This window comes from Onychomys torridus, chromosome 1 (genome assembly GCF_903995425.1).
Source record: "Onychomys torridus chromosome 1, mOncTor1.1, whole genome shotgun sequence".
Lineage (NCBI taxonomy): Eukaryota > Metazoa > Chordata > Mammalia > Rodentia > Cricetidae > Onychomys > Onychomys torridus.
The window spans coordinates 137389421-137406388 of record NC_050443.1 but is presented as its reverse complement, the minus strand read 5'-3'; the positions used below and the strand labels follow the sequence as shown (position 1 = coordinate 137406388).

At 41.4% G+C, this 16968-nt stretch overlaps 1 protein-coding gene across 3 annotated transcripts in view; it reads left to right on the top strand.

The window, feature by feature from the left end:
• Positions 1 to 6889, top strand: part of Rorb (RAR related orphan receptor B) — a 181835-nt gene extending 174946 nt beyond the window's left edge. For all 3 annotated transcript variants that reach the window (XM_036207214.1, XM_036207232.1, XM_036207224.1), the window contains one exon: positions 6513 to 6889. In XM_036207214.1, coding sequence (XP_036063107.1) covers positions 6513 to 6668 — 156 coding nt within the window. In that variant the 3' untranslated portion in view covers positions 6669 to 6889. The remainder of the gene's footprint in view (positions 1 to 6512) is intronic.
• Positions 6890 to 16968: the final 10079 nt, after the last annotated feature.

Here is a 16968-nt window from a genome sequence, read left to right as displayed (position 1 = left end):
AAAAAAAATAAAATGAAATGGGATGAAGCAGTAGAAAGATATGATGGAATCTAAAGTTAAAAAAAAAAAAAAAAAAAGAAGCAGTTCCCACTCATGAAGATACTGGAATTGGGAAGCCTTAAGATTTTTTTTCCAACTTATGTTTATCCATCTTGAGATACCTAGTTCATTTCTGTGTGTGTGTCTGTCTGTCTGTCTGTCTGTGTGTCACTCAGTCTCTCTCTCTCTCTCTCTCTCTCTCTCTCTCTCTCTCTCTCTCTCTCTCCAATGCTCTTCAGTTCCTGGTCCTCATGGGGAGATACACTTTGCTCCTTAAGTTACTCGTAGTCTTGGCTACATTTAGAAAGTACCTTGGGGCTATCAGTCTGATTCCAAATCCCAGTCCCAGCTGAGACAAATGCCTACTTCCAATGTCACCCCCAATGGCCAGATGGAAAGAATATGTGCCACAACATGGATGTCAAGAATCAGCAGAGGAGAGGAAGGGAATAGTTTTATGACATGGAAAAGGAATCTCGAGCTCCATATTATTTTTAATCCAAATGCTTAGGTCTGGTTACACAAAAATCAAAAAAGAAATGTGAAGCTGGACAGGTGACATGGATGCATTCAGCCTCTCCCTCTTCTACTTTGATCAAACCATTGCTGGCTTCCTGTGTCAGGATAGACAACATCCTGATGGCTAGTTTTACCCTCTGCTTGTCCCATTTCTCCAACATCAAATGTTCTACTTTTAAAACTGTGAATTCTCTCATAAAGCCACTCTCTGGAGAGAAGCATAGGATTGTTATCTCTTCTCAGATAGCTGCTTTCTCTTCTTGTAGACCACTGTAGACATAAGCTACAGCTTCCTTCTTATAAGCAACACTTGCCATAAAAAAAGCAGAATGTGAGATGCCCTTTTATAGATCTTCCATCTAGTTCTGCAATGGAGATTATTTGGATGTGAAGGAATTTCATGATGATTTCAAATTGACTACCCCCTCCATCTCCAAGTGCTTCTGGATCACCTCCCCAGCTGTTTAAAAACTTGTTGAACCATTAACTGCTGCTGAGGCTGCTCTGAGCTCCCTTTGAAATGGGGGTCCCCAGCTGCAGTACATAATATTAATGAGCAATAAGTGACTGCCTGCTGCTTCCTCCACTGGGCCCTTCTGGGCGCTGCCAAGTACTTGTCACTGTCTCTGCATGGCCTCCTGGCCTATCTATCGTTCCTGCAGAGTGGTGATGCCACACCAACACTCCCATTCCCACAGCTGATGGGATGTCTCAGCCAGCCTCTTCTGCGACAATAGAGTTTGACAAAGCTCTCTAGCTTTCTCAGTGTTGTTTGCTGACAGTGTTTGTTAGCTAGTCAGCCCATTCTACAGACGAACAATAGAAAATGGATGTGAATCCCATATAAGAGACAGAACTTAATATGATCCAGGCTCTACTGAGACCTGAATTGTTAGCAGAAAGAGGAAAAGAGTCAACTTTCTCCAAAACCAGACATACAGTTCCCTCCCTCTAGTCAAATGAGAAGCCATCAAGGGTCCAGGCCTGCTCATGTGCTTTCAATTTCCCAAATGGTCCATCCATAACAGAAGTAGCAAAGGCTGGAAGAACCAGGGCACTGGGATCTAGTCTATAATCAGTCAATGAACAATGTTATTGCCACAAGAAAATGAAAAATAACCGTGATTTTGCACACTCATTCTAACAAAAGCATATGGCTAATTTTCCCATGAAATAGCATGCAGTGTGCTCAGACTTGGATTTTGGTGCTTAGCTAAAGACTAAATTGGGTCTCTACTGCTCATATCTATGTCTGAAGAGCATGGTCTTACCCCTTTCACTCCTTGAAGGGAGAGCTATATGGCACTGGAAGCATCACAGCTTAGCTTTCGTTGTCTACTCGACTGGATTAAGAATCACCACACTATGTCTATGAGGGCACTTCCAGAGAGGGCTAACTGAGAGAGAAATATCCATCCTAAATGTGCTGGAGATGCCTTAGTTACTTTTCTATTGCTATTACCAGACACCTTGACCAAGGCAACTTATTTTTAAAAAGCATTTAACAAGGGGATTGTTTACAGTTTCAGAGGGTGAGTTCATGGCCATCATGGCAAGGAGTTAGTCTGAAAGCAAATAGGCAGTCATGCTCTAGAGCAGTAGCTGAGAGTTTACATTTATATCCAAAGGTAGAGGCAAAGAAAGAAGCTGGACCCAGCATAGGCTTTTAAAAGCATAAAGCCCAACCCTAGTGACACACCTCTTCCAATAAGACCACACCTCCTAATCCTTCCCAAAACAGTTCTACTAACTTGAGACTAAGCATTCAAATATCTGAGCCTTTGAGGGCAATTATCATTTGAACCATCACAGGGGACATGCAAAGAATAAAGAGCCCAGGGGCTGAGGGTCTAGTCAAAATAAGTAAAGCCAGTTACATTATAATACCACACACACACACATTATAATACCACACACACACACACACACACACACACACACACACACACTTCTAGCTGCCTGCCTTGATAAAATTTCCTCTGTCACACTCTCACTCCCTCGGTGCCATGATGAACTGACGCTTCTGAAGCTGTGACTCACAATGAAAATCCTGCACATGACGTTGCTATCTGGTATTTTGGTTGCAATGACTAGAAAGTAACTAATACAATAGCCATCATGTGTGTCATCAGCAGACGGCAGGCAATACTATAAAACCATGTGTATTGACTCATGAAATCCTCCCAGCCTCCCTCTGAAGCAGGAAAAGTTATAGTCACCATCTGTGCTGGCTAGTTGTTATGTCAGCTTGACACAGACTAGAGTCATTTTGGAAGTGGGAACCTCAATTGAGAAAATGACCCCACCAGATTGGCCTGTGATCAAGCCTGTGAAACATTTTCTTCATTGATGATTGATGTGGGTGGGCCAATTTGACAAGGAGTAGGTGGTCCTAAATGGTATAAGAAAGCAGGCTGAGCAAGCTATGAGGAGCAAACCAATAAGCAGCACTCCTCCGCGGCTTCTGCTTTAGTTCCTGCCTCCAGGTTCCTGCCAAGTCCCTGACCTGGCTTCCCTCAGTATGGACTAATAAGTTGTAAGCTGAAATAAACTCTTTCTTCCCCAAGATGCTTTTGGTCATGGTGTTTTATCACAGCCACAGGAACCCTAACACAACATCCGACTAATAAGGAAATTGAGTTAAGCAACTTGGCCAAGATTGAATGAGTGGCAGTACTAGGATCTCAACAGAGCCTGATTCTCAAGCCCTGTATCCATTATTCTCTCTGTGTAATGCCTATATGTCACCAAGGACTCCTAACTTGTCCCTCATCATATCATTGAAGGAGCAAATACAGCCTTCCCTCTGTAGACATGAAAATGTCTTTGTCACCTGAAAGCACCTACTTGACACTCAGGGAATAGGACCAATTCAGAGAGAATACAGAATTTACTTGTCAATTTTTTAAAAGTCGTTTCCCCACACACACACACAAAATCTGAGCCTCCAAGGCACTGTTTCTCAGAGCCTATTCCACGGGCTTGTGACATGAGTGTTCACAGGGGATGTTTACTTCAAGCATGGAATCTGACATACTGGAACTGAATCCCTGTGAGAGGGTCCTGGCAATCTGCACTTTGAAGAAGCCCTCCAGTGATTCTTATCACACTAAAGATTGGCAGTCATTTCACAGTTGCATCTGGAAGTTTCAGCAGCACTGCAGATCATCAATTCAACAGCACATGATTATAGGAGGCTTTCAGAGCTTCTCTGCACTCAGTAACTATTTCAGGGGGCACTGTAATGTGCAGGAAGTGTTTCTAAATTGTTGTAGTTTCCTTCTGTGTGTGGCAGCTGGTTAAGAAAGCTTCAATAATTTCCCAAGGGCTCCAGTTAAGTGGACACTTTTAAACTGTTTACATATAAAAGTATACAAAAGACACTTTTGTACCCCAGACTCAAAGTGAGTCTTTCAGAATGGTATTCTGGTCATGTTTATTTATGTTTAAAACATGGACCATAAGAGCTGCCATATTCTGGCTGTGCACATCTCTCCACCATCATCAACCCCAAACCCATGCTCACCTTCCCTCAGTAAGCCTAAGCTGCCTTCAGCATACTACATGTCCAGTATCTTTCCATGCCCAAGCACCTGCACAGTCTTCACTCTTCCTTCTCTACTCAGATTTGCTGCCACATTCTTAGGGAGGGCTTGTTACAAGAAGTTAGGACATTCAAATAGCTATCACTTCTTGGCTACCACCCATCACTCTGACCACATCCTTTCTCTCTGTGTTAATCAATGTAGTCACTTAATCTCCAATTATCTTTGTAAGTACGTTATGGGCAAAATCCATTACAGTTTTGTGTATTCCAGTGTCTAGTGAAGCCTTGATATAAAATAAACATGCAGTTAATTTTTGTGAAGTATCTTGAAAGAAAGGAATGTAGTTCATACTGTTTAAGATAAAGTCTTGATTCTCAGTCTGAAGTATGACATGGACTACAAAGATTCTACCTTTTTTTCATTCCTAGCCTTTCTTCAGACAGCCGCGGAAATGGCTAGGTTGCAGAGCCAGAAGCCTCCAACATCTTTGAATGTTTGAAGCCTCACATCATAAGGATGTGTCTAGATCCCTTTAGTGTGTCAGCAGCTCTATTCCAAAAACTAGCTTTACATTTCTCATAGAATCATTATAGAATAATTATGGTTAAAAGGGAAGTTAGTGGAAGAGGGGAAGTTTCTGATTTTGAAGAGCCACAAGAGGTGATTATTTGTTGGCTGTTCCACTTCAGAGGCTGACACTCTTATTTTGTTTTGTTTTGTTTTTTGTTTTTTCGAGACAGGTTTCTCTGTGTAGCTTTGCACCTTTTCCTGGAACTCGCTTTGTAGACCAGGCTGGCCTCGAACTCACAGAGATCCGCCTGCCTCTGCCTCCCGAGTGCTGAGATTAAAGGCATGCGCCACCACTGCCCTGCTTGAAATGCACTCTTATTTGTGAGAGAGGAATGTGGGGAGCCTGCCAGGTCATCACATGGGTTTGCTTAGCTGTATTTTATCATCATCACTTTGCAGTCCTTCTTCAAACAGCTGTGTGAACTACCACACTTACCTTTAGTAAGAGTTCCCTGTAGAAGAGTTTATCTCAATCCTGAGAGTAATATTGTCATATGAACATATGCTTAAGTTAATTTGATACTAAAGGATGACTGTAAGCATGTTTAACAACAGAAATGTTCATCTCCTAAGACTTTTATAGCATGTAGCACCATGGGGGATCATTTAAATTATCATCAAACATTGTTTTCTTACTTAACTCAAAGAAATATACTTTAATATGTAATTATGTTTGTATATAATATAATGATTCTATATACATATACATGTTAGTTGTCGATATAGCGCTATGATAGAGCACCCACCTGGCATGCACAAGGGTTTGGTTCCATCTTTAACACAAGAAAAAGGAGGAAGAGGAGCAGGAAGAAGGGAAGAGGAGACTTAATCAAAGCCTGGTGATTACAGGCTAGTCTTCCACTTGTTTGTGAAATACTTCCCTAAGGACATTCAAAGGCAGTACCTCTCAGACTTTCTGGAGTAAACATAGTCTCATTTTCTGGATCAGAGTCAAAAAAAAAAAAAGATTAGGGAGACGCAGATAGATTCAGTGAGTTTGACTTCTGAGAATTGTGGATAGTCATGGATCACACCTTAAACAAATTTTGTAATTAGTATACAAAATAATGAACTTCATTACGACACCATCATGCTTACATAGCGTGTACTTTACTCCTGTTCATGCCCACTTCCCTCTCTATTTCCCCTGCTCCCCTCCTGCTGATTCCCATCCCTCCCTCCCCACAGTCTCCTCTGCCTGTGTGTTATAACCTCATACTGAGTTCCTTTCCTCTCCTAATATTATCATCCTTCAAAGCTCAGAAATCTAATATTCATGTCCTACAAGTCTGTAGGAAATGACAGATAATAATACTGTTAGCTAACAATTACATTTCACACCTGCAGATTTCTGAACACTTTCATATCAATTTCCTTACTCAGTCCACATAACTCAAAGAGAAAGATGGGATTAACAAGCCCATTTTACAAGTAAAAAGACTGAGCCACAAAGTGCCTCAGAGTCACACTGTCTCACTGTCCTTGACTGTTAGGAAGCAGGATTCCTATTCAGATGGCTTGCCTGCTCAGCACCCACTCACACTTACTAAACAAGAACGCCTCCTGTGCATATTTTATTTCAGAACAATGAACCAAGAGCCTTAGCCCTCCTTCCTTCCTTGCTTGCTTTCTCTCTCTCTCTTTTTTTCTTTAGACCATGGGATGAGGAATGTTTTTGTTTTCTTTTCAAGGGAAGCTAAAAGTGAGCCTTCTTTCTTTCCAAATGTCTTTTTTCAAAGCCATTTACCTTTATCTGGTCCCCGAAAGACACTAATTCACAAGACAGTCCACTAATGAGCCTTCCTCTTTGTCTCCCTCTGTCTCTGTGTTCTGCAGTTAATAGCCAAGATACCAACTATCACGGCAGTCTGCAACTTGCATGGGGAGAAGCTGCAGGTCTTTAAGCAATCTCATCCAGACATAGTGAATACACTGTTTCCTCCATTGTACAAGGAGCTCTTTAATCCTGACTGTGCTGCGGTCTGCAAATGAAGGGGATGAGAACTCTCAGAGTCATGGAATGCATCGCCGTTAAGACAAAAGCAATGTGCTCATGGAGACTTAAGGAAAATGTCACTACTGCAACATTAGGAATGTCCTGCACTTAATAGAATTATTTTTCACCGCTACAGTTTGAAGAATGTAAATATGCACCTGAGTGGGGCTCTTTTGTTTGTTTGTGTTTGTTTGTTTGTTTGTTTGTTTGTTTTTGAAATGATCATAAATATACAAATATAGGACACTGGGTGTTATCTTTTTTAATTTTATTCGGGTATGTTTTGGAGACAACTGTTTATAGAATTTTACTGTAGATATATACAAGAACAGAGCAGTACTTTACATGATTACTTTTCCTGTTGATTGTTCAAATATAATTTAAGAAAATCCCCTTACTAAGCTTACCTATTTCTATGTTTTTAGGTAGTTGATGCATGTGGAAATTTGTAACTGTCTTGGAAAGTACTGTGCATGTATGTAATGAATATATAATATGTAAGAGTATTATATATGACTATTACGTATTCATGCACTGTGGCTTCAAATACCATGCCCACTGGCAATGGAGGTTCAGTCAGGCTCTCTCATGTGATTTCCTTTCTGTTATATGTTACTTTGATGTTAGACAATCAGGGTTTTCTTTTCCAGCTAGAGTTTTCATCCATATATAACAACAGGATAGTACCCATTCAGAAACAAGTCTACAAAGGAATCTGTGTAACATATAACTGCTTTCTAAAAGCTCCATTTCTATCAATGACTTCAAAGCCCCGTCAAGATGGCATGTGGGGGCGGGGCAAAAGGGTTTGAAGCCATTTTCCTGTTTCACAAATCAGGCTGTAAACCAGACAATAATATTTCCTATTTTTTACCAGAATACAAAATATTGGGTCCCCCCACCCTCTTGGATTCAGATTTCCAATTGTGAAAGAAATTTGACTTTGATGCTTATTATTTCTTTGACAAAAAGGAAAAAAACAGTCTACAGATTATGACCACCATCAATGTTTTTAGAAATATTTGACGAGAAGAATAACAAGGTCCCAGTGCCATTTTGGATAGAACTGAAAGAATTAGAACATACAAAGTAAAGAAGCCATTCATTAAATTCACTCATTATAATTTGTTAGAAAACAGGATAATAGAAAGGTGAAAGCCGTCTAGAGCCTGGGGCCTCCAATTTTTTCAGCTTCAAAATGCTGTATTATAAAAATAGAGCAAAAATTCAAAAAATTCGAAAAAATAAATATTTTGTTTATGAGACGGATATATCCCAAAGACAAAATTCTTTCCTATACAGATTTAAATGACATCCTCTATCCATATTGGTCATTTTGTAACCACGTAAAAGAACAGAATATAAGGGTGACCTACCTATACAGGTTCTTCACCCTAACTCCTATGAAATTAAGCACCAGAAAAGCATGAGCTTGAAGCCAGTTGTTCTTCCAGTTTCTGTAAGGCCTAGGCCTTCCTTTAGAATGATCTAGTCCAAACTAAGATTTTCAAAGAAGCAGCTAGGGGACACATTTGTGTGTAAGACATCAAAAGCTATGATGTACTGTAAGTGTAGCTTAGCCCCTAGCCTTTCAAAAACCTGCCCTTTCTCCTTACACACACACACACACACACACACACACACACACACACACACACACGTTTGTAAATCTCCATTAATAGAAACTTTGGGGTTTTTTGTTTATTTGCTTGTTTGTTTTAAATCTCTTACGTTCTCCTGAAGTTCTTGGTTGAGAGTCATCTCCAAAATGCCTCAGAACTCTGGTGGGTGATCAAAACAGTCCTGTTAGTCTTTCCTTTCAGAAAACGGGCTTTTCTCACCTCATGATTGATGAATTCCAAGCCATTGGGGGAAAACAAAAAGGCTTTAAAATAATGAATCTCTTTTTCAACCACTGTTATATTCAATTAATTTAACTACATTGAACCAAATTACCTTTGGTTCTGAGAAGACAGCTGTAGACTGCTTATTATGCTGCTACAGGGACTCGGTTCTTTTTGGTCTAAATGTCACTCCTGCTAGCTCTTTGTATAAAGAATTAATTCCAAGAGTCATATTTCCTTCTAATGGAAAGATACTTTTCTGATTGCTAGGAAAACAGGGTAATGGAAGGCACTCAATTAAACCAAGCTGCTTCCAAATGCGATGTATGTTTTATGATTGGCTTGCGATAGGCAATGCTTACTGTGTCTACTTGGCAGTCCCCTTTGAGCTTTGAACTCATGTCAGACTTTGTTTTCATTGTTTCTGTTGGCTCAGTGTTTCCCATTGCCAGCCTGTAAATCCCGCTGGGCTGCAAAGGGAATGGCTTGTTGCCTCCAGGTTACCTTAGAGGATTTGCTTTGGCCCCACCAATGAAGTGGCTGAGGATTTTTTCCTCCTTTGCTCCACAGGTGGTGTAGGAAAAAGATTGTTCCCCACATGTGCCTCAGGGGGTATTGGTTTTGAAACTGTCGTTTTTCACTAGTGCTAGCATCTCACTGGGACAGTGTGAACCTTTCGAAGTAAAGGGACAGGAGTCAGCTGGGAACTGAATCAGAACCATACAGTGGTGACCAGTACAGGCACAGACCACTTTCCAGCCAGAGGAGAGCTCCAGTTTGGGCTGCAGTTGCCAACTTTTCCCTTAAAAGAAAATCAAGTCATGGTTTTAATGGTAAGAAAGCCTTTAAACACTGCCCTTTGAACATCTCAGTGACTACAGGAAATTTCAGCAGGAAAAAAACCTCCCTTTACCACACACAGTCTCAGCATGCTGTTCCTTCTCCTGAGAACTGGTCAGTGTTCAAAATGTGGTAGGATGAGGTATGTGCTGGGGTCTGTAGTCTCCTGCATGCCTCAAGGATGACAATCACTGCTGGATGCAGATGTTGCACTGAATCTGCTCAGGGATGCTTCATTAACAAAATATTCATCGAGGAGGGGGAAGGGATTAAACAGAAAGATGACAATAAAACCTAAGTGGCAGAAGTTGAACATGCCAGTGAGAGACCCTCTCAAACAGGCCTCAGACCAGCCACCGTGGCTTAGTGTCAGAAAATGAATAAACTGCTTTTCTTCAGGGGACCTGCCTAAAAGTTCTACACAAGCAAACACATTAGTTTCATTCTCTAAAATGAGCCAAGAACAAAACAACCAGGTTGCCCCATTTATCTCCCAGTTAATGCAGGCTTCCTGTGTAAGTTGTTAGCAAAAGACATGCAGGGATCGAGCTGTCAGTGGACAGAGCTGACAGCCTGTGTGAATGACAGCAGCAGGTCATCTGTACTCTGGAGAAAGAAAGGCAAAGTTTGGAAGGAAAGTGAGAGGTTTCAAATCTGGGTTGACAGTTATGAATGGCCACGCTGTCTGTGACTTGGCCTATCTTTGTGTCGGTTTTTCTGGGGCTCTTTTGTTCCCAGATTAAATGTTGAAGGTCGGGAGATACTTTCCAAGCACACTTTCTGCATTTTCTTTTTCTTAGTACTTTCTTCAGGGCTCTGGGCTAAAGTACCTCTAAGTAAAAAGCAGAGAATACTACAGTCTTAGGTGATTTGATTCCTCTGGCAGTAGCTGAGAGACTCTAGATTGTACCCCACTGGGTGTTAACAAGAGGCAACAAGGGACACCAGTGCATTTCTATCATGGCTGCCTTATCAAACAGGTTACTTCCCAGCAGTCAGGCTGAACTATTTGGAGGAAGCCTTGAAGATAGATAGCCAGCTCCCACTGCCTCACTATAATGCTGTGCATAAGAGGCTCAAATGCTAAAATAACAATTAGGGCCCATGGACAGCCGAAAACGTTCCTGTTTTGTTGTTTGTTTTTGTTTCCTTCCTTTTTTTGTTTTTTGTTTGTTTGTTTGTTTGTTTGTTTTTGTTTTTTTCAAAAACACCATAAGCAAGTAAGGCCAGTGCCATTCCACATCCTTAGTTTCTCTTTATTCCAGAAGCAGAACATTTTTGGCTGCTGTCTAAATCATTTTTCCTGGCTCTTTTTTTTTTCCCCCTGTATTAACTCTTGTTTCTAGTGAAATTACCACAAAGGGCAGTAGGTTCAGGCAAGGATGTCTGCTCTGACAAGCATCGAATGGTAGATATAGCTTTTATGTATGCACCTGAGGGAAATGTCTGCAGAGTCCCCTTATAAAGAGGAGGGAAATGCCACCAAGATAAAGTGCTATATGATGCTCTCTTTGCAACTGCTGGTACATGCAGAGCCAGAAGAAAGGCCTGGTATGGGCAGCCCTGGGGTCTTTTGGAAATGGGCTGATAACTCTTTTTCTTTTTGAGAGGAGTATGTTTCAGAACCAGAGATGCCTGCCTGTTCAAATCAACAGATGAAAATTCAACCCCCCCCCCAAAAAAAATGGGGAGGAGTAAATAGTGTTGCAGTCACAGTAAGCTAGCAAGAAAATGCCCTACCTACCATAGGAAAGCCAACATTCAGCCAAGGTTGCATGCTGACAATACTTCTGAGTTATGTAAGCTGTCTCGGGTTGTCAATGATGGCAGTTAACTCTGAGCATAGCACAGACTAAACAAACACATCTCTGAGCAGAAGAGGTCCATAGACTGCCAGCTTGCCACCTCTAGTTGATATAAAAAAAATCACATCTAGAGAGCCAGTCAGGCCAGATTTGATGGAGGGTGATGTTAGAATGATGTTAGTACAGGGGGGAGAGGAGAGATCTTGCCTTTCTCATTCTCAATTTAGTTTCGATATTTACCCACCACTACTCAAAGATAGAATAACAAGTGGCTTGAGTGAAATAGCAGTCGAAAGGAAGAGGCCAATCAGTTGAATGATGGCTTACAAACCACTCCCATGTGTCCTGCCAAGCTCCGCTGCGGAAGAGCCAAGAGAACTAGATTTCTTGTCCGTTTTTTTCTGAAAGTCAGATGTATAACTTTCATGTTTTTGAGCCTGTACATGTGTCCTTAAATGTATGGCTTCAAAAATCTGTGACACTTTCTCACTTTCTCTTAGTTATACATTTCTGAGCAATCTACTCTGCCATCCAGATAGCCTTGCCCCCTTGTTCTGAAGTGCAGGTCACGGGTTCCTACACAGCAGGTGGGACGGGCTGTCTGTGCACTTTTTCCCCCCAAAGCTGCTGAAATTCCTCTGAGGTGAACTGGTCATAGCAACCGTTGCTTCCTGCATGACCAAAGCACAACCTCCAGTGGATGAGAGAGGCCAGGCCAGTGGTTGTTTTCACAGCCAGAACTAAAGCACAAAGATTACTGGAATGAAAATAAGCCCAACTCCAGGAAATACAGGTTGTCTGCATCCCTGTTGACAGCATGAAGGTCACATCACTTATTCTTTGGCTGTGGCTAATGGTGAACAGTCTCACATCACCAGCACAGCTGTACATAGACACTCATGAGGAATGTCTGAGCGCCACAAGCCCCACACCCAAGCACAGCACCATTTGCTTCATATCCCATTAACACACACCCAAGAATGGAAACTACACCCACAGAAAACGGAGTATGTATTGTAGAAATGTAGAGGAAAAATAAAAAAATATTTTTTCAAATGTAATTACTTTTAATATATGCTTGTGGAAGGTCTAATACAATGTACGCTGTCTCTGTAATTTTTGCTGTAAATAACTAGAGACAGTGCATACACTGATTTTTCTATGTCTCTGTTTAAGCATAAGACTTTGTAACAATTTTGTAGAGGGGGGTAAACAACAAAGATAAAATATGTACTTGCTTCCTTTCTGAGTGTTATGTACCTCTCAGTTTTTTAAATGGAAAACGGTTGTAAAGGTTTAAGCATCTTGGTGGGTCATCGGTGTTAAGTATCTGCTTCTTTTTGTAATATAACTAGCGACAGGGCTGTCAACTAACTGCTCCAAAGAACTCAGTGTTGAAGATTGGCCTAAGACCTGCAAACCCCATCTGAACTAGACAATAGGAAAAGGGATGCTTAAAAAGAGACTGTTGTCTAAGTGGAATCGTCTTTCCTCATAGCAAATGGCTCTGTCCAAATCCATTCTGCATGGACTAGCTTAAGGAAAACAAACCCTGCTTTCTGATGAACAAAATATTTTTGTACGTGTTTATTTCTTATTAATGACTTGAGGTCAGACCACTCATTTGCTGAAGCCATAACTGACCTCCACCAAATAAATGTTGTAAAGAAGCTGGGGGAGGGTTGGGGAGAGACTGAGAGGTAGGAAAAAATCTGAGATGTGGTAAAGATAACAACATAGGCAAGAGCAGGGCCAGTGAAGCTGATGTTTTTCCTGCATCCCAAATATGACTTTAAAAGGCTAGTATTTTATGATGATCGATTTATAAAATAAAAAGATATTTAGATTTAAATGAGACTTTCCAATATTTTTGAAATCCCTGACAATGCTTCCTTGCTTTTAGGATTGAGATAAATGATTTTCCTATCCTTCTGATGTTCTGAGATTTAATACTTCTGCCATAGCTCCAGCCTGCAGTACAAGGTGCAGAGCCACTGAGTCCAGAGGTGAAGCCAAGGACTGTCTGGGGCTTGGCTGTGCCTACTCCACAGCTGCACCTGAGGAGCAGCATGGAAGGTACAGCTTGCTCCTCCTTAGCATACACAGCACTGTTGGCAATGCCCCAACATTGCATTGCTGCAAGTATGTAAAATAAATAAAAGCATTCATTCTGAAAAGCTAAGTATACTTTTGAAAAAGAGCAATGCCTCCTGTAGTCAACCACTGGTTTTTCGGGAGCTGAATTATGCTATTACCATCTACTTAGAGGCAAAAAGGCAAACTACAAATAAACCCAGTGATATATGTAGTTTTTAAATCTACAATTTTCTGATTCATTCTCTTCTCTCTCTCTCTCTCTCTCTCTCTCTCTCTCTCTCTCTCCTTGTTTAATATATAAGCCCTAATTTCTGTGTATGTGAGTAAATCTGCAGCCTGAGTCATTTAGAAAGTAAGCATTGAATTTTTTAATTATAAATATAATAGATTAAAGCAGCACCCCCTAACAGCTAAAGAGAGTTTTATATTACTTTAGAATGTAATGGGGTTTGTCCTTATTTTATGTCCTGTAAATTATTAGTTGAATACTGTTAGCATTCCCAGATAATGCACACATGATTTCTGAATGTTTCCTGTAAATGACAATCAATGTTTATGACCTTCCCTCCTTCGATGCTGAACAAATTAAAAGAAGAAAAAGAAAATAAAAGTCTCTCTTGGTGCTTTTCTTCACACACAGGGAATAAAGAAGGAGAGGGTGGAGAGGAAAGAAAGCTGGGACTTCAAGAATAAGGTTCTGTAGATTCTGGCTTACAAAGTTCTCTTTTTTTCCAGTGAATGATGGGTTATCGTTTCAGTAGAAACTCTTGTGTCTTTCATATCTTGCCATAAGTGAAAAGTGATTTTGAAGAAAAGACTCAGTGTGAGTTTTGACCAAATAGCTTACTAGAATACAACTGACTTGACCTTAGTAAGGTGAACTGGTTGGATAAATGTTTTTCTTAGAGATGTACTTCCTCACAGCTATGTCACACAGTTAAAAGAGGAGCAATGTCTCTCAAAAGCAACAGCTCTCTGTTCTCAACGCTTGCATAAAAAGAAGTCCACCCACCCCCAGCAGAGCCCTAAGCAACCCCCTTTGAATATTCTGTTAAAAGCGGCCACAGGTTTGAAATAAGTGAAACGCCGCCTATGTCCGATGAGTTTTCAGGTGATAACTCCTGATCAAGTGTCTGGGCCTGTGCTGTTTTTTGTTGGGTTTTTGTTTGTTTGTTTGTTTGTTTGTTTGTTGTTTGTTTTTCAAGACAGGGTTTCTCTGTAGCTCTGTAGACCAGGCTGGCCTCGAACTCACAGAGATCCACCTGCCTCTGCCTCCCGAGTTTGTTGTTTTGTTCTGAGTGAAGCTCCGCTGACGTCAGTGTCTCCAGCACACAGGAAATGCTTTGAATCGCGCGTGCGGACGCCATCCTGTAGTGTAGGTAATGGTTAATAATCACAGTTGTGAGGCAACGTCGAAAAAAAGCAGTTCTAAAAGAACCAATGGCTTTCAGAAGGTTGGAGCGATGCAGGTCGGACTCCCCAGAGCCATGGTGCTCAGGGGAAAGTGACGTGGATTGAGGTTTCAAAAGTAGAAGCACTGACTCAGCCACAGGCGGAGACCACCAGCTCACCTTTGGAGCCAGTAATAACCCTCGAAGGCTATGCCAAGCAACATCTCTACCCAGGACATGCAGACCCCAAGGGGCCCTGTGCAGAGATCACAGAAGCAAGAGCTACACTGTGACAAAGAGATACTATATGTGTCCCTTGATGTCTGGTCAAGTCATCTAGTGCCTGGTTAGAGATTGTAAACGTTATCACAATCCATTGTAGGCTCTTGATTGTCACCAATGATGGCACACAGAACTCTATGCAAAGTTCTGCTCCTAACACAGATCCTTTTTGGTAAATGCAAGAACCTACCACACATCATCATTACCATGCCAGGCCAAGGTACGTGAGGTATTTCAGGGATCAATGAGTCTGTCCCAGTTTGCCCCTCCCCTACATGGCAGCAGCCTCCTGGCCCAATCTGAAAGGAAGCGGATGTTCAGCAAACCCAGTAAAGTCATCCTAACAGGGGCCATCTCTGGTATATCTTAACCTTGCTACATTTAACTGATTGAATAACTGTGGTCCTCTGATATCAGTTCTTGATGGCATTGTCTCACAGACCCTCATGCAGTCCAAATCCACTGTACAATGTAACCATTCTGAAACTGTCAGCTGATGCTTGGGGACTCCCCTTCTTTCCAGTTTCAGCAATTTATTGTCACTTTAGCGTCACCTCCTATCAGCATCCCCAAACACAGATGCTTTTAGCAAGCTCGGTGAAAAGGAGGAAGGCAGAACACCAGCCATGAAAGAATGACTCTTCCCTTCTTTTTCTCCAGAAATGGAGCCAGAGGTAGTAACAGGGTATCCCTGAGTGGCTAAGAGATGATGTAGCAGATGCGCCTTCACAGATTTTCACAGAAGACTCAGCTAACAGAAAGGAAGGAAAAAAAAAAATAGTGATCAGACACCCTAATTGGAAAATAACAAAATTCATTAAAAAACATTGTTTTTTTACATAGAATCCTGATTTTTTTTACCAGGACCCTCTTAAATCTGCTGGTGTTTACACTAACTAGCCTATGGACATTTAGCCATTCAGAGCTAATCCCTTGGCACCATACAACAGGATGACTTAAAAATGTAGTCTAGATGTGTGACTGCAGGAAAAAGTGACCTGCTATCCCTAGACCTGTAGGACAAATAAAGGTGTAAGATCAGCTGGATGTGCTGCCAGCCACTGATGCCCTCCCTGGCAATTTCTTTTCTTAATTGAAAATAATTTTTATATAATATATTCTGATCATGGTTTCCTCTCCCTCATCTCCTCCCAGATTCTCCCCATCTCCCTACATATTCAACTCCACTATTTCTCTTTTAAAAACAAGCAGGCCAAAAAAATGAAAAAGGAAAGCAGGACAGAAGGAAGGAAGGAAAGGAAGGAAAGGAAGGATGGAAGGAAGGAAGGAAGGAAGGAAGGAAGGAAGGAAGGAAGGAAGGAAGGGAGGAAGGAAGGGAAAAAAAGCACAAGAAACAAATACACATAGACACACAAAAACAAAACCCACAATAACACAAAATTGGAAACCATAGTATACAAAGCAAGAGACCAGTAAGAACTTTTAAATATCCAAATAAAGCAATATGAAACCAAAAAAAAAAAAATAATCTCCAAAAATACCATTGACTTTATTTTGTGTTGGCCAACTACTGCTGGCCATGAGGCCTGCCCTTATAGTGAGAATCCATTGGAGAAAACTAGTGTGTGTGTGTGTGTGTGTGTGTGTGTGTGTGTGTGTGTGTGTGTGTGTGTGTAAGAGAAAGACAGACAGACAGACAGACAGAGACAGAGCATTGTTAATTGGAGCTAGCTTCTTAGTTAGGGATGGGAGCTTGTATCCACTTCCCCATCTCAGCACTGGGATCCCTTCTGGTTTGGACCTGTGCAGGCCCTGTGCATGCTGCCACAGTCTCTGTGAGTTTGTATACACATATGCATCAGTCCTGCTGTGTCTGGAAGAAACTCTTTTCTTAGTGTCATCTATCTACACTGATTCTTTCTGCCTCTTCTTCTGCTTCTGCATAGTTCCCTGAGCCCCGAGGGGAGGGCTTTGATGAAGACGTCCCATTTAGGACAGAGTGTTCCAAGGTTTCCTACTCTCTGCACAATGTCCAGTTGTGGGTCTCTTTATTATTTCCCATCTATTGCACGAGGA